The sequence below is a fragment of the Ornithorhynchus anatinus genome, chromosome 2 (genome assembly GCF_004115215.2).
Source record: "Ornithorhynchus anatinus isolate Pmale09 chromosome 2, mOrnAna1.pri.v4, whole genome shotgun sequence".
In the NCBI taxonomy this organism is placed as follows: domain Eukaryota; kingdom Metazoa; phylum Chordata; class Mammalia; order Monotremata; family Ornithorhynchidae; genus Ornithorhynchus; species Ornithorhynchus anatinus.
Genome location: NC_041729.1, coordinates 22,872,099 through 22,890,560, shown reverse-complemented (window position 1 = coordinate 22,890,560; position 18,462 = coordinate 22,872,099). Strand labels below are relative to the sequence as shown.

Sequence of the window (18,462 nt, the reverse complement as noted above, 5' to 3'; positions counted from 1 at the left end):
AGCGGCGGGACTGGGATTAGAACCCATAACCTCTGACTCCTAAGCCCGGGCTCTTCCCACTAAGCCATGCTGCTTCTCTACTTTCCAAGTGCTTTAGCGCGGTGCTCTGCACACAGTAGGTGCTCGATAGATACAATTGAATAAATGAATAAATAATCAGCACTTAAGTACCGCCCAAAAAACAGTCAGCCTGGCTACAGTGCTGGCTACCTTAAATGGGGGGGAGGAAATGGACCTTTTGGAAGAATCAGTGACTGTCGGTCAATCAATCAATGAATTTACTGAGTACTTATTCTGTGCAGAGCACTGTACTAAGCACTTGGGAACAATACGGTTTACGATTATCATTATAATGGCATACGTTAAGCACTTCCTATGTGCCCAGCACTGGTCTGGGGTAGACTGGAGGAGCAGCGTGGCTCAGTGGAAAGAGCCCGGGCTTGGGAGTCGGAGGTCATGAGTTCGAATCCCGGCTCTGCCGCTTGTCAGCGGTGTGACGGCGGTCAGGTCACTTCACTTCTCTGTGCCTCGGTTCCCTCCTCTGTAAAACGGGGATTAACTGTGAGCCTCACGTGGGACGACCCGATGACCCCGTATCTCCCCCAGCGCTTGGAACGGTGCTCGGCACATAGTAAGCGCTTAACAAACACCGACGTTATTATACGAGTTCATTAGGACGGATACGCAGTCCCTGTCCACGGGGCTCACAGTCTAAGTAGGAGGGATAGAGTGAGAAGACCCAATTCCCCACCCTCAAGGAGTAAATGAATTGATTTAGGAGAGAAATCCATGCAATAGCATTTATTGAGCGCTTACTATGTGCAGAGCACTGGACTGAGCGCTTGGAATGGACAATTCGGCAACATGTGGGTTGAATGACAGAGAGGAGTCAAGGATGATGCCAAATCCTCGTAAACAGAGATGGGGAAGGCAGAGGGAGGACAGGATTTGGGTGGGAATATAAGAGAAATTAGGAAAACTGGCTTTAAGAGAGTAGATCTCAGGGAACCTAAGGCTCCCTAGGGAGGTGCGTGGCTCGGAGCCTCTTCTAGCTGGGCTGTTACGATCCTTACAAATAATAAATAATAATAACGTTGGTATCTGTTAAGCGCTTACTATGTGCCGAGCACCGCTCTAAGCCCTGGGGTCCCATCCCTCTCTCTTCCTCTGTCCCACGCCTTTCTGCACCACCCCCTCACCCTCCCGGCCCCGCCATCCCGGTGTTCCTTGCACGGAACACCTCGGCTCCCCTCGAGCCTGGAAGTTGGTTGCGGGCAGGGAACCTGTCTGTTTACTGTAATACTGTACTCTCCCGAGGGCTTAGTACGGCGCTCTGGGCACAGTGAGCGCTCACTAAATACGCCTGAATGAATGAAAGATGGAATGATTGGAGAGCGCGGGTCAGAGACGAATAAAGCGGGCCTGGCCGCGGCTGGAAGAAGTGCAGGGAACGCGCCATCTCCACGGCCACGGATCACGGCCCCCTTCTCCCATCTCCGCGCCGCAGCGGAAACGGCAGCGGGGGCCCCGGGTCTCGGCCACCCGGGTCTCCCCCCGTCCATTACGCGGCACGGCACGGGATTCTACGACAACGGAGTTTTTCTTGGAGAAGCGGTATGAAGGGTACAAAAATAGAGGCCGAATAATAATAATAATAATGCCAGTACTTGTCACGTGCTTACTATGTGCACAGCACCGTTCTAAGCGCTGGGATAGATCCAGGGCGATCGGGTCGTCCCACGTGAGGCTCACAGTCTTCATCCCCATTTTACAGCTGAGGGAACTGAGGCACCGAGAAGTGAAGTGACTCGCCCACAGTCGCACAGCTGACAAGCGGCCGAACCGGGATTCGAACCCTTGACCTCTGACTCCCCAGCCCGGGCTCTTCCCACTGAGCCGCGCTGCTTCCCTAATGCCGAGTCGGCTAAAACAGAGAACGGTACAGAGCGCTAAAAGACGTATAGGAATATTATTCATTCATTCGACTGTATTTATTGAGCACTTACTGTGCGCAGAGCACTGGACTAAGCGCTTGGGAGAGGACACTACAACGACAAACGGACACATTCCCTGCCCGCAATGAGCTTACGGTCTAGAGTGGGGGAGAAAGACATTAATATAATAATAATAATAATAATGGTATTTGTGAAGCGCTTACTATGCGCCAAGCACTGTTCTAAGCGCTGGGGGAGATACAAGGTAATCAGGTTGTCCCACGTGGGGCTCACACTTTTAATCCCCATTTTGCAGATGAGGCAACTGAGGCACCGAGAAGTGAAGTGAGTTGCCCGAGATCCCGCAGCGGACAAGTGGCGGGGCCGGGATTAGAACCCACGTCCTCTGACTCCCCAGCCCGGGCTCTTTCCCCTGAGCCACGCTGCCTCTTACGTAAACGAATAAATTTCAGATACAGAAAGGGGAAGCTGGGGCAGATTACTAAAGAAAATAAGAAATCTTAAAAAGGCGCGTCTGAGCAAGGTAAGACCAAGCTGAAGCAGAACAATGATGACAATAACGTTGGTATTTGTGAAGCGCCTACTACGTGCAGAGCACCGTTCTAAGCGCCGGGGGGAGATACGGGGTCATCGGGTGATCCCACGTGAGGCTCCCGGTCTTAATCCCCATTTTCCGGATGAGGCCACTGAGGCCCAGAGCGGTGCAGTGACTCGCCCCCGGTCGCACAGCTGCCACGTGGCAGAGCGGGGATTCGAACCCCTGACCTCCGCCTCCCAAGCCCGGGCTCTTTCCACCGAGCCGCGCTGCTTCTCTAATGGGATCGTTTAAAAGAGAACCGACGCGAAGCAGAAGTTTGGTTCCCAACCCAGGGCCGGGGCAGGGCCGTAAGTGCCCGCTACCGTCTTCACTCTTCCGTCGCCACCCGTGGCCGGGCTCCTTCCTTCCCTGGGCTCGGAAGGAACGGGAAGCGGTTGCCTTGACAACCGCAGCGGCTCCACTCTCCCTCTCCCCGCGTCGGGAACTCTTATAGACAAAAATACTCTATCCCACACACCCATATCCTAGGACAGAATCCATCGGTCGTATTTACTGAGCGCTTACTGTGGGCAAAGCAGCGTGGTGAGCGCCTGGGAGAGCTCAGTAAGAATACGACGGAGTCGGTAGACACGCCGCCTGCCCACCGGGCGCTTACAGTTTGGGGTGGGAGACAGACGTGAGTATAGATTCATTCATTCGACGGTATTTATCCAGCGCTTACTATGTGCAGAGCACCGCAGTGAGCGCTTGGAACGGACAATTCGGTAACAGATAGGGACGGTCCCCGCCCTCTGACGGGCTCACGGTCTAATCGGGGGAGACGGACGGACGGACGAGAACAATAGAGATAAACAGAATCGAGGGGATGAACATCTCATTAAAACAATAGCGAATAAATAGAATCAGGGCGATGTGCAGCTCATTAAAACAAAATTAATAGGGTAATGAAGATATAGACAGTTGAGCGGACGAGTACAGATGGACCCGTAAGCACTGCGGGGCTGAGGGAGGGGTGAACAGAGAAGCAGCGCGGCTCAGTGGAAAGAGCCCCGGCTTGGGAGTCCGAGGTCACGGGTTCGACTCCCGGCTCTGCCACTTTTCAGCTGCGTGACTGTGGGCGAGTCACTTCACTTCTCTGGGCCTCAGCTACCTCGTCTGCAAAATGGAGATCGGCTGTGAGCCTCACGGGGGGGGGGCGGGGGGGGGGGGGGGGCCGGGACGGGACGGGACCACCTGATGACCCCGGATCTCCCCCAGCGCTTAGAACAGTGCTCTGCACAGAGTAAGCGCTTAACAAATACCACAGGTTATCAAGGCGGGAGAGGAGGAGGGCTTCGATTCACATGGCAGCAGTTTGGATGGGATGGAGAGGGTGGATTTAGTGTCGGTTCCGTAAACTCTTTCCCAGCTACTCTTTCCCGGGTAGTCGCCACTCCAGTTCATTCATTCATTCGATAGTATTTATTGAGCGCTTACTATGTGCAGAGCACTGGACTAAGCGCTTGGATTGGACAATTCGGCAACAATCTCCGGTTCCTTTCTCTTAAGCCTGCCACTGCACTAGCCCAGCCAGAAATGGGGCCGGGTTAACGGTGGGGTCAAAAGGCTGAAGCCTAGGGGCTCCGGGAACGGTAACCCCCGCTCCCCTCCCCAAAATCGGGCTCCCATTCATTCATTCGATAGTATTTATTGAGCGCTTACTAGGTGCAGAGCACCGGACCGAGCGCTTGGAATGGACAAATCGGTAACAGATAGAGACGGTCCCCGCCCTCCGACGGGCTCGCGGTCTAATCGGGGGAGACGGACGGACGGGAACGATGGCAATAGATAGAGTCGAGGGGATGGACATCTCATTAAAACAACAGCAAATAAATAGAATCAAAGTGAATAAATAGAATCAAGGTGAATAAATAGAATCAAAGTGAATTCCAGGTGAATGAGACTGTAAGCCCATCAATGGGCAGGGATCGTCTCTACCTGTTGCCGAACTGTCCATTCCAAGCGCTCAGTCCGGTGCTCTGCCCATAGTAAGCGCTCGATAAATACTACTGAATGAATGAATACAAGGTACTCGGGTTGTCCCACGTGGGGCTCACAGTCTTGATCCCCATTTTACAGACGCGGTAGCTGAGGCACAGAGAAGAGAGGCGACTTGCCCAGAGTCACGCAGCTGATAAGTAGCGGAGCTGGGATGAGAACCCACGACCTTTGACTCCCAAACCCAGGCTCTTTCCACTGAAGACGCTCGTGTCGGGGGACCCCCGTTAAATCTATTAAAACCTGGGCCCTCAGTGAGGTTATCGTGGCCCTGCCGGAAAGAACATTCCCTCCCTCTAATTTTCTATCCGAAACACACACCCTCCGGTTGTGAGGCCCACCACGATCGAGACGCGCCACATGTACACCGTGTACATCACATGTACGTCACCTTGATTCTATTTATTTTTGTCTTAATGAGATGTTCATCCCCTCGAGTCTATTTACTGCTATTGTTCTTGTCTGTCCGTCTCCCCCGATTAGACTCTAAGCCCGTCATAGGGCAGGGACCGTCCCTATCTGTTACCCATCTGTCCATTCCAAGCGCTTAGTCCAGTGCTCCGCGCATAGTAAGCGCTCAATAAATACTACTGAATGAATGAATGACGCCCCCTCCCCAAAACAATACTGCCTGCTGGATTCTCCTCTGTCATACCCACCTATCGCCTCTCCTGATTCTGATATATAAATAATTCTTTAATTCAAGGTCACGTTCAACTGGGTACTCGCTAATTTGGTATTTGGTTTTTTATAGCTCTTCAGGGGAAAGAAAACTAGGATCTTGGCATCCAAACCAACGCACCTTGGTTTAAAGGTGTCCCAGTGTTCTTCAGAGATAGAAAATGACTACCACACGGCTTAGTGCATGAGCCCCCTAAAGAGAGATGGTTCGACAAAGCGACGGTCCCTTCTTCTCCCTTTTTAAAAAAATAGCATTTGTTAAGCGTTTACTACGATCCAGGCACCGGGGCAAGCTAATCGGGTTGGACGGAGTCCACGTCCCACGTGGGGCTCACGGTCTTAATCCCCATTTTACAGATGAGGTCGCAGGCACGGAGAAGTTAAGTGACTTGCCCGAGATCACGAGGCAGCAGACAAGTGGTGGAGCCAGGATTAGAATCCAGGGCCTTCTGACTCCCAGGCCCACGCTCTATCCACTAAGCCACGCTGCTTCTCCGTTTTCCTCCTTAGCTCTCGTCAGAAATAAGATAGGGAGACACTTCTTTCTACTTCGCCTCTCTTCCCCAGTCTCCCAAAGGAGAAACTGAGTTTCAATACAACTGACCCCGAGGCTTAGCAGTCCCTCCAGTTAGTCCCGAAAGAGCAGACGCTGCATTCTCGGCGCAAGAAGAAAGGAGCGAATTAATATATATTATCCTCGACAACGCTACCGACGGAGCTACTCGGTGGGAGGAAGAAATTATTGTTCAGGGGCAGAATTTCAGAATTCTACATCCTTGGCTACGTACCTGACAGTTACTCGACCGAAAAAGATCCGCCACCGTTGAATTACAGTATTTATGACCGAACGTCTACGTATACGTTAGGCGGTACCATTCATTAATTTATCCGATCTCATCGATAGAGGGTATCGAAAGAAAATAATGGTGTTCGGTAACTTTTCAGAGCCATAAGAGATAAGGAATACATATGATCTCCATCAAGGGAAGGATAATATGAACTAGGCTTTAAGAGATTTAAGTTAGACATGAAGAACTTCCCAGTAGAATGGATTCTAAACTTATTTCCAGATTTACCCAGGGAGATGTGGAAATGTCTCTGAAAGTCTTTAGGAGTAAAATAATCAGTCGGGAATTAAGCAACATCTATGACTTCAGGCAGGGAATGCGGAGGGATGGTTAGATGACATCTCAAGTACTCTTCCTGATTCAACGTACATATTGATTCACTCTGAGACCAAATCATCAGCTACTCTCAGAGAAAAATTATTTAAAATGCTAACCGGTCATCTGGTAATTAGGCTAAACGCTTTGAGGTCAGGGATTGGGTCTGTAACTTCTCTTACATATTCCTAAGCACTTCCTAAACTGTGTGCCCCGCACACAGAAGACATTAAAATCTGACGATAATGATCATTAAAAATCTTCCATCGTGTACTTTGCTTTGAACTAATTGTGATGGAAGGTTTCGACTCAAATTTTCTCCCGGATGCTAACGCGAGGATGTTTTTAATAAGGGGCCGTTCGCTCCGGCAGGCATCCTTAGAGAGCGGTCATAAGTGGAAACGGAAAAAAGACGCTGTTCATACAATAAAAGCGCAGCCCCAGACCAATATTCCCAATCATTTTTACATCATGTTCAAAAGACCTCTTGCACCTAAGCACTATTCTCTGAGGCTTTCTCAAGCTTACATCTCTTCTTCAAGTGTAGCACAGTCTTCAAAACATGAAAACGACTGCAATAACGCTTGTCCTTTTTTCCGCAAAACAACAGGTATGCCGAGGAAAACTTTAATGCCAGAATCACACAGGTGGTAATCATAATAATGTTGGTATCTGTTAAGCGCTTACTATGTGCGCTGGGGTAAGCGCTGGGGTAGATACAGGGTAATCAGGTTGTCCCACGGGAGGCTCACCGTCTTAATCCCCATTTTACAGATGAGGTCACTGAGGCCCAGAAAAGTGAGTCACACTGCTGACAAGCGGCAGAGCCGGGATTCAAACCCATGATCTCTGACTCCCAAGCCCGGGCTCTTTCCACTGAGCCACGCTGCTGAGCACAGCAGAAAAGAGTGTATTCATGATCAATTTAAGAAAACCTCGAGGCCGTGAGCTCGCCGTGGGCAGGGAATGTGTCTGTTGTTATGTTGTACTCTGCCCAGCGCTTAATTCGGTGCCTTGCCCCCAGTAATCGCTCAATAAATATGACTCAATGAATGAATGAAAGCCTGAAAATGGGAAAAAAAAGAGCTGATTTGGATGAGGGTGAAGTGAATTCTGAGGCCACGGTAGGCTGACTCCTATGAGGAACACTATCCCACCTTCTCCGCTGTCTCCACGCCTCTCTGTCGTGGCAACCACGTCCTCGCTGCCCGTCTAGCAATTCCCCCACGCGTAACGGTTCCCGTCAATGGGCTGGGCTAGGTACAAGACGGAGAGGGGAAGTGCGGCGCAGCGAATACCCTGAACAGACTGAGACCTGGCCCCGACTCAGTGAATGAGGTGGATTACATTTTTAAAAGGTCAAAAAGAGGTCACGGGTAAATGCAATAAGATCGTCTGGAAAAGAGACGCCCGAGAATCCCAATGAACTGCTGGAATACTTGGATTTCAAAACGAGTCTCTTACCTGCAGGCAACTGTGCCACCATCCAAAATATGTTATGGAGGTTCCGCCGGGAGATGTTAAGAGGATCATCTATCAGCTGGGCCAGGACAGGAATTACTCCATTTTCTAAAATGCCATCTCTAGACGCACAGAGAATTGAGTATAGGAGAGGTGAGATTTAAATAGGGAAATACCAGTCATAATCCCAATCCTAGTATCATCCTCAACCTCATACGGTCTTCCAACTCTCGTCCGCTCAACCGCATATCGTCCGCTCAACTGTATATATTTTCATTACCCTATTTATTTCGTTAATGAGATGTACATCGCCTTGATTCTATTTATTTGCTATTGTTTTAATGAGATGTTCATCCCCTTCACTCTATTTATTGCTATTGTCCTTGTCTGTCCATCTCTCCCGATTAGACCGTAAGCCCGTCAAAGGGCAGGGACCGTCTCTGTTATCGATCTGTCCATTCCAAGCGCTCAGTACAGTGCTCTGCACATAGTAAGCACTCAATAAATACTATTGAATGAATGATCTTTCGGGCTGTCCATCAGAAAAAACCAAAAACCTACCATCCATGTTCATACTCAGTTACCTCATCTGTAAAATGGGGACTAACTGTGAAACTCACAAGGGACAACCTGATTACCCTGTATATACCCCAGTGCTTAGAACAGTGCTCTGCACATAGTAAGCGCTTAACAAATACCAACATTATTATTATTATACTCTTGTCATATCCCTTATTAAACTACAGAGTGACACTCTTCACTGGTGGTCTCCGTCCCTCTAGTTCACCCTACACCTTGCTACCTGGACCATCTTACAAATCATCATTTGAATTACACCTCTTCACTCCTCAAAAACCTCCAAAGTGACCCAATTCTCTTCACCACAGTCGGAAACCTCTGACCACTGGCTTTAAATGTTACGCTTTCTCCCGCTGTCCGACCACCGATAGAATGGTACTTATTATGCGTTTGTGTTCGGAGCCCTTGGGAGAGTATAACAGAATAAATCCGATCCTGATTCGGAAACCTGTCCTCAAGGATTTTATAATCCAGTGGCGGAGACAAACACTAAAATTATAATAATAATGGTGATATTTCATGAGTGCTTTCGATGTGCCAAGCACTGTACTAGCTTGGGGTGTATACAAGATAATCAGATCAAATGTACTCCCTGGCCCCATCGGCTCATAGTCTAATTAAGAGGAGAAAGGGCCTTTAATCCTCATTTTACAGCTGAGGAAATGAGCACAGAGCAGTTGAGTGCCTTCTCCAAAGTCACGCAGCAGAAGATCTGGAAACAGTAAACTCGTCTAGCCAGGCTATTGTTCTGACCCGCTAATGGCATTCTTATGATCTTGAGCTAGGGTTTTTTTCCTCATAGTTGCACCTTACCTAAAACATTTCTTATGCAAACACATTTCAAACACAGATGAGACCGCGTAAACAGTGGGAAGAACTGAATGCTGCACAACTCACCTGCCCACATTATAATTGGACATGATGAAAAGAACTTCAGTGGTTTTGTGTCGTACTGTGCTGTCCATATCCAGCAGCAGATTTTTTAGGCTTCCATAAATCCTAGAAATCAGAATTCTCTTTGAACGTTCCTCCATTTCAGCGTTAACTGATCGGAGACGTTTGGCAAAGCGGAATCTTCGATGCCACTTACCCATGTTTATTGCTCGGTAGACATACTCGGGGTCATGTACTAGGTCACAGAGAGCCATCAGTGCCCTCTGCCTGGTTATCAGCTCAGGGGACTGTAGTTCCTCCATTAAGTTTGGGTAGGGGCTCTCTCTCCAAAAGCAACGGGCGCTTTGGTGGGGTCGATGTCCGGCGCAGGTAGGCAGAAAATCCGTGGCACCTGCCATCTTGGCAATTTAAGCCTCTTCGCGTCCAGAGAGGTGAGGACGCCCTTCCCCCAACCAAAGCGATTTCTGGCGAAACTGCTGCTGAGGAACATAATGAAAATTGAAGCGCTTACTATGTGCCAAGCACCGTTCTAAGCGCCGGGGTAGAAACAACGTAATCGGGTTGTCCCACCTGGGGCTCACAGTCTTCAATCCCCCTTTTCCCGATGAGGGAACGGAGGCGCAGAGAAGCTAAGTGGCTAGCCCGAGGTCACACAGAAAACAAGTGGCGGAGGCGGGATTAGAACCCACGGCCTCTGACTCCCAAGGCCGCGCTCTTGCCACTAAGACCCGCGGCTTCTCTAACAGAAATAGCAAAGCTGTCAGGAAGGGTGGAAACTTCCAATCGTCAGGGTTTTTCATTAGGTTACTACCGTGTTCGGAGTATAATATTCCCTATCCAAGCGCTCGGTAGAGTGCTTTGCACACGATAAGCGCTCAATAAATACGACTGAATGAATCCAAAAGCGTTTTAGCTAGGAAGGGAAAAAAACGGTTCCTCCAAACTGGTTAAAATGTAGTTATGAGGAGGAGACTTTAACCCTGGGGACAACAGAGTTTTTTGTTTTGTTTTTTAGTGGGAAGGAGTTGGAAGCTCTGTTTATATTGTACACGCCCAAGTGTTCTGCATACAAGCACTCAATAAATACAATTAATTGATTGACTTTCTAGGGTTGAGGTGGCGGAGTAAAGGGACGAGACAGGTAAATTTGAAGGAATCATTCACTCCCGTCATGGGAAGCAACGTGGTCTAGTGGAAAGAGCAGGGGCCTGGGAGTCAGGGACCCGGGTTCTAATCCCCACTCTACCAATTTCTTACTGTATGACCTTGGGTAATAATAATGATGTCATTTGTTAAGCGCTCACTATGTGCAGAGCACTGTTCTAAGCGCTGGGGGAGATACGGGGTCATCAGGTTGTCCCACGCGAGGCTCACAGTCTTCATCCCCATTTTCCAGATGAGGGAACTGAGGCCCAGAGAAGTGAAGTGACTTGCCCACGGTCACCCAGCAGGGATTCGAACCCATGACCTCTGACTCCCAAGCCCGGGCTCTTTCCACTGAGCCACGCTGCTTCTCTAAGTCCAGGAGGCCTTCCCAGACTGAGCCCTCCCCTTTCTCTCTGCTCCCCCACCCCTCAGCACCGTGCTCATTTATATATATTATTTACTCCCCTATTTATTTTGTTAATGAGGTGTATCTCTCCTTGATTCTATTTATCTTGATGATGTTGTCTTGTTCTGTTCCGCTTCGCCGTCTCCCCCGCTTAGACCGTGAGCCCGCCATTGGGCCGGGATGGTCTCTATCTGTTGCCCGATTGTCCATTCCAAGCGCTTAGGACAGTGCTCTGCACATAGTAAGCGCTCAATAAATACTACTGAATGAATGAATGAATGATCTCTCTGCTCAGTTTCCACAACTGTAAAAAGGGGCTTCAAGCCTTGCTCTCCCTCCTACTTAGACTGAGCCCCAGGCAGGACAGCAACCGATTAACTTGTATCTACCCCAACCCTCGGAACAAAACTTCTCTGGGCCTCAGTGACCTCATCTGTTAAATGGGGATAAAGGCTGTGAGCCCCATGTGGGACAACCTGATCACCTTGTACCCACTCCAGTGCTTAGAACGGGGCTTTGCACATGGTAAGCGCTTAAAAATAATAATGTTGGCATTTGTTAAGCGCTTACTATGTGCAGAGCGCTGTTCTAAGCGCTGGAGTACATACAGGGTAATTCATTCATTCAATAGTATTTATTGAGCGCTTACTGTGTGCAGAGCACTGTACTAAGCGCCTGGAATGGACAATTCGGTAACAGATAGAGACAGTCCCTGACCTTTGACGGGCTTACGGTCTAATCGGGGGAGACGGATGGACAAAAGGAAGACAAGAAAATCGTGATAAATAGAATGAAGGGGATGGACATCTCATTAACAAAATAAATAGGGTAATAAAAATATATACAAAGGAGCACAGTGCTGAGGGGAGGGGAAGGGAGAGGGGGAGGAGCAGAGGGAAAGCGGGGAAAGTTGTCCCCCATGAAGCTCACAGTTTTCATCCCCATTTTACAGATGAGGGAACTGAGGCACAGCGAAGTAACCGTGGCTTAGTGGAAAGAGCCCGGGCTTGGGAGTCAGAGGTCATGGGTTCGTATCCATGCTCTGCCCCTTCTCAGCTGTGTGACTGTGGGCAAGTCACTTCACTTCTCTGAGCCTCAGTTACCTCATCTGTAAAATGGGGATGAAGACTGTGAGCCTCACGTGGGACAACCTGATGACCCTGTATCTCCCCCAGCGCTTAGAACAGTGCTTACAAATACCAACATTATTATTATTATTATTCCCTGGGCCTCAGTGACCTCACCTGTAAAATGGGGATGAAGACCGTGAGCCTCACGTGGGACAACCTGATGACCCTGTATCTCCCCCAGCGCTCAGAACGGTGCTCTGCACATAGTAGGGGCTTAACAAATACCAACATTACATTATTAACAGGTGGCAGGGGATTCGAACCCATGACCTCTGGCTTCCAAAACCCAGGCTCTTCCCACTGAGCCACGCTGCTTCTGCAATGGCATCATTATTATCATTACCAAATACCATATTTAAGAGCAAACAAAAATGGGAAATCTTTTAGAGAAAAACCTGCTCCTTAAAGTTTACTGATTAGTTTAGTTGGAGGTGGGGGCTGGGGAAGGGTAAGAGGCCTCCTCACCTGGGCCTCCAGCTCGGCGAGGGGGGCGCGCATGCGCCGCCGTTGCCAGGCGACTACGCCAAACCGCCCGCCCTTTACGTCATCTGCGTCCGCATCCGCGTAGATGGAGCAAATCCGAGCGTCCTGCTTCTGCGCATGCGCCGCGGTTGCCAGGCAGCTACGCCAGGCCACCCGCCCTTTACGTCATCTGCGTCCGCATCCGCGTAGATGGAGCAAGTCGGAGCGTCCCGCCTCTGCGCATGCGCCGCGGTTGCCAGGCAACTACGACAAGCCAGCCGCCCTTTACGTTATCTGCGTCCGCATCCGCGTAGATGGAGCAAGTGCGAGCGTCCTGCCTCTGCGCATGCGCGCGAGGCCGTTGTGGCCCCTTCAGCCCTTCTCCTCAGGCCCTGAGCCCTAAAATGGCGGGGGCCCTGGAGGGCCATCCCTAGTGTAATACTAATAATAATGATAATGTTGGTATTTGTTAAGCCCTTACTATGTGCAGAGCCCTGTTCTAAGCACTGGGGTAGATCCAGGATCATCAGGTTGTCCCACCTGAGGCTCACAGTCTTCATCCCCATTTTACAGATGAGGGAACTGAGGCCCAGAGAATAATAATAATAATAATGTTGCTTTTTGTTAAGCACTTACTAAGTACAGAGCACTGTTCTAAGCGCTGGGGGAGATACAGGGTCCTCAGGTTGTCCCACGTGAGGCTCACAGTCTTCATCCCCATTTTACAGGTGAGGGAACTGAGGCCCAGGGAGTAATAAGAAAATGTTGGTATTTGTTAAGCGCTTACTGTATGCAGAGCACTGTTCTAAGCGCTGGGGGAGATACGGGGTCATCAGGTTGTCCCACCTGAGGCTCACAGTCTGTTACCGATTTGTCCATTCCAAGCGCTTAGTACAGTGCTCTGCACATAGTAAGCGCTCCATAAATATTATTGAATGAATGAATGAATGAATGAATGAACGAATCCCCACTTTACAGATGAGGGAACTGAGGCCCAGAGAATAATAATAATAATGTTGGTTTGTGTTAAGCGCTTACTATGTGCAGAACACTGTTCTAAGCACTGGGGGAGATGCAGGGTCATCAGGTTGTCCGCCGTGAGGCTCACAGTCTTCATCCCCATTTGACAGATGAGGGAACTGAGGCCCAGAGAATAATGATAATGTTGGTTTGTGTTAAGGGCTTACTATGTGCAGAGCACTGTTCTAAGCGCTGGGATAGATCCATGGTCCTCAGCTTGTCCCACCTGAGGCTCACAGTCTTATTCCCCATTTTACAGATGAGGGAACTGAGGCCCAGAGAAGAAGAAGAAGAATGTAGCTATTTGCTAAGCGCTTACTATGTACAGAGCACTGTTCTAGGTGCTGGGGGAGATACAGGGTCATCAGGTTGTCCCACATGAGGCTTACAGTCTTCATCCCCATTTTACAGATGAGGTAACCTAGGCACAGAAAAGTGAAGTGACTTGCCCAAAGTCACACAACTGACAAGCGGCAGAGCTGGGATTCGAACCCATGACCACGGACTCCAAAGCCCAGGCTCTTTCCACTGGGCTGTGCTGCTGAATCCAAGGGACATCCAAAGGTACAGTTATAATAATTACGGCCTTTTAATGTTAGTAATAATTGTGCTATTGGTTAAGCACTTATTCTGTGCCGAGCACTGTTCTAAGCACTGGGGTAGATACAGGGTCATCAGGTCGTCCCACATGAGGCTCGCAGTCTTAATTGCCGATTTACAGAGGAGGAAACTGAGGCACAGAGAGGTTAAGTGATCTGCCCAAAGTCACACAGCTGATAAGGGGCGGAGCGGCAGGATTAGAACCCATGATGATGAACGGGTAGGAGATTGTCGGGGGATCGATGATCTATTTGAGGCTCCCTGGTTTCTGTCTTAAGGTGGTGGCTCAGTGGAAAGAGCCCGGGCTTGGGAGTCACAGGTCATGGGTTCCAATCCCAGCTCTGCCACTTGTCAGCTGTGTGACCGTAGGCAAGTCACTTCACTTCTCTGTGCCTCAGTGACCTCATCTGTCAAATGGGGATGAAGACTGTGAGCCTCACGTGGGACAACCCGATGACCCTGTATCTACCCCAGCATTTAGAATAGTGTTCCGCACCATAGTATGCGCTTAACAAATACCAACTTTATTATCATTATTATTATTACTATTATTATTAAATCCCCATTTTCTTTCTGTTGTATCTCTGATGAATAGACTGCTAGGAGACACGTGCAATCTGAGTTTTAAACTCTTCAAAGAACACAGGCAGAGGGCACTTTGGGTTCTAGGTACATTTCGTGTCTCCTGCATTCCTTTTGCATGTCTAGATTGGTGATACTTTATAATAATGATAATGATGGCATTTGTTAAGCGCTTACTTTGTGCAAAGCAAGCAAGGTGGCCCTTGCTTCAGAAAATTAGTGAGTCTAATAGATGATGAAAATTTCAAAGCCCTGAGTACGGCGCTCTGCTCAGAGCAAATGCTCCATAAGTAGCACGGATCGAAAATCACAGTGACTACTGTTTCAAAAAGGATCAAGTCAGACATTAATAACAGGCCTAACTCACGTTAATGATTCAGAATTTAAATCTCCGTAATGTGCCATCATTTAGCGGCATTAAACTTGGTGACACCACCTCATGGCGGATGTTAAACGTAGAACAATAAATAACACGGCTCAGTAGATGTAAAGCGGCGTATTATGTTATGTTACTATGTATTATGAGAAGCAGCGTGGCTCAGTGGAAGGAGCCCGGGTTTCGGAGTCAGAGGTCACGGGTTCGACTCCCGGCTCTGCCACTTGTCGGCTGTGGGACTGTGGGCAGGTCACTTCACTTCTCTGGGCCTCAGTTCCCTCATCTGTAAAATGGGGATTAAGACCGTGAGCCCCACGTGGGACAACCTGATTCCCCTGTGTCTACCCCAGCGCTTAGAACAGTGCTCGGCACAGAGTAAGCGCTTAACAAATACCAACGTTATCATGTAAAACATATGAATCCTTCTCTGCCTGCAGAGCAGATGAAGCGATCATCTCTGATCAAGCACGGATGAAACGTGAAGTCTTGTGACCCGATTAAAACCAAACGAGAGTAATGCATGCAGAATCCGCAATGAATTTTAGCTGCCCCTCCTCTTTCCTCCTCCTCCTCAGAGACACTCAGAAGCAGAGTTAATAATAATAATAATGTTGCTATTTGTTAAGCGCTTACTAGGTGCAGAGCACTGTTCTAAGCGCTGGGGGAGATACAGGGTCATCCGGTTGTCCCGCGGTGGAAAAGAGCCTGGGCTTGGGAGTCAGAGGTCATGGGTTCGACTCCCGGCTCTGCCACTTGTCAGCTGTGGGACTCCCAGACTGAGCTCCTCTTCCCCCTCTACTCCCTCTGCCATCCCCCCTTTACCTCTCCGCAGCTTAAGCCTCATTTTCCCCTTTTCCCTCCGCTCCTCCGCCTCTCCCTTCCCATCCCCACAGCACCGTACTCGTCCGCTCGACTGTATATATTTTCGTTACCCTATTTATTTTGTTAATGAATTGTACATCGCCTCGATTCTATTTAGTCGCCATCGGTTTTTACGAGATGTTCTTCCCCTCGACGCTGTTTATCGCCATCGTCCTCGTCTGTCCGTCTCCCCCGATTAGACCGTAAGCCCGTCAAACGGCGGGGACCGTCTCTATCTGTTGCCGACTTGTTCATCCCAAGCGCTTAGTCCAGTGCTCTGCACATAGTAAGCGCTCAATAAATACTATTGAATGAATGAATGAATACTTATTTTGCTATTGTTTTAACGAGATGTTCATCCCCTCGATTCTATTCATTGCTATTGTTCTCGTCCGTCCGTCTCCCCCGATTAGGCCGTGAGCCCGTCAGCGGGCAGGGACCGCCTCTCTCTGTCAAACACTTACTACGTGCCGAGCACTGTACAAAATTCTGGGGTGGATGCGACCAAATCCGGTCGGACACGCTTTCCGTCCCACGTTGGGCTCCCAGTCTCAATCCCCATTTTACAGATGAGGTGACGGAGGCCCAGAGAAGTGATGTGACTCGGCCAAGATCACACGGCAGACAATCAATCCCGTCAATCGATCGTATTTATTGAGCGCTTACTTTATGCAGAGCACCGTACTAAGGGCTTGGGAGAATGCGATATGATGGCGGAGCCGGAATTAGAACCCATGACCTTCTGACTTCGGGGCCCGTCCTCTATCCACTCCACCTTGCTGCTTCTCTTAGTCAGTGCTTATCAAATAGCACAACTATCGTTATAACCATGTAGTATTTTTCAAGGGGAAAACGGTACATGATGTGGTGACCTCTTGGATTCTGTACTGCGCTTTTAATATTTCCCAAGCGTCCTCACGTTATCGAGGACATTTTGTCCTGGAGAAGTCCCTGTGAGGTAGGGACGGTGGAAAGAGCCCGGGCTGGGGAGTCAGAGGTCACGGGTTCGACTCCCGGCTCGGCCACTTGTCAGCTGGGTGACTGTGGGCGAGTCACTTCACTTCTCTGGGCCTCAGTTCCCTCCTCTGTAAAATGGGGATGAAGACTGGGAGCCCCACGTGGGGCGACCTGATGGCCCTGTGTCTCCCCCAGCGCTTAGAACAGTGCTCGGCACAGAGTAAGCGCTTAACAGATACCAACATTATTACTGCCACTTGTCAGCTGTGTGACTGTGGGCAAGTCACTTCACTTCTCTGGGCCTCAGTTCCCTCATCTGTAAAATGGGGATGAAGACTGGGAGCCCCACGTGGGACGACCTGATTCCCCTGTGTCTACCCCAGCGCTTAGAACAGTGCTCTGCACATAGTAAGCGCTTAACAAATACCAACATTATTATTATTATTATTATTATTAAACCCCGCCCTGAACCTAGAGCCCCGCCCTTGAACTTGACGATTCCCTGAAGCCCCGCCCCCTAACACGTTGATTGGCCGGAGCCCCTCCCTCAGCCGTGACGATGTCCTGTAGCCCCGCCCCCTGACGACTGATTGGTCGGAGCCCCACCCTCCACCCTGACAGTCTTGTGAGCCCGTTGCTGGGCAGGGATTGTCACTATCTGTTGCCCCATTGTCCATTCCAAGCGTTTAGTTCAGTGCTCTGCACATGGTAAGCGCTCAATAAGTACGACTGAATGAATGAATGAATGAACCTCGCCCAAAGCCAAGAGCCCCGCCCCCGAACGTGACGATTCCTCGAAGCCCCGCCCTCCAACGAGCTGATTGGCCGGAGCCCCGCCCTCAACCGAGAGCTCCTCCCTCCAACGTGACCATTCCCTGAAGCCCCGCCCTCCGAAGATCTGATTGGCCGGAGCCCTTCCCTCCGACGAGCTGATTGGCCGGAGCCCCGCCCTCCGACGAGCTGATTGGCCGGAACCCCGCCCTCCGACGAGCTGATTGGCCGGAGCCCTTCCCTCCGACGAGCTGATTGGCCGGAGCCCCTCCCTCCGACGAGCTGATTGGCCGGAGCCCCGCCCTCCGACGAGCTGATTGGCCGGAACCCCGCCCTCCGACGAGCTGATTGGCCGGAGCCCTTCCCTCCGACGAGCTGATTGGCCGGAGCCCCTCCCTCCGACGAGCTGATTGGCCGGAGCCCCTCCCTCCGACGAGCTGATTGGCTGGAGCCCCGCCCTTAGACCGGACCATCCCTTAAGCCCCGCCCTCCAACGTGTTGATTGACTTTCCCTCTGCTCCCTCTCCCTCCCTCCCACCCTGTGCTCATTTGCATATAGTGTTTATTACCCTATTTACTCTCTTAATAAGGTGTGTATCTCCTTGATTCTATTTATCTTGATGATGTTTTGTTTTGTTCTGTTCTGTTTTGCTCTGCTGTCTGTCTCCCCCGCTCTGGGCAGGGAGGGGCTCCCTCTGTTGCCGATTTGTCCATTGCGAGCGCTTAGGACAGTGCTCCGCATAGAGTAAGCAGCGTGGTACAGTGGAAAGAGCCCGGGCTTGGGACTCTGAGGTCATGGGTTCGAATCCCGGCTCTGAGTGACTGTGGGCAAGTCACTTCTCA

General features: G+C 50.1%; 1 protein-coding gene across 3 annotated transcripts in view; it reads right to left on the bottom strand.

Annotated features, from left to right (window-relative positions):
• Window positions 1-12,546, bottom strand: part of RSPH14 (radial spoke head 14 homolog) — a 255,007-nt gene extending 242,461 nt beyond the window's left edge. The window contains exons 1-4 of one of the 3 annotated variants that reach the window (XM_039910610.1): window positions 12,456-12,546; window positions 9,505-9,787; window positions 9,312-9,413; window positions 7,839-7,957 (exon numbers count right to left, since the gene is read on the bottom strand). In XM_039910610.1, coding sequence (XP_039766544.1) covers window positions 7,839-7,957; window positions 9,312-9,379 — 187 coding nt within the window. In that variant the 5' untranslated portion in view covers window positions 9,380-9,413; window positions 9,505-9,787; window positions 12,456-12,546. The remainder of the gene's footprint in view (window positions 1-7,838; window positions 7,958-9,311; window positions 9,414-9,504; window positions 9,788-12,455) is intronic. The other 2 variants (XM_029053885.2, XM_039910611.1) reach the window with 2 other exon arrangements.
• Window positions 12,547-18,462: the final 5,916 nt, after the last annotated feature.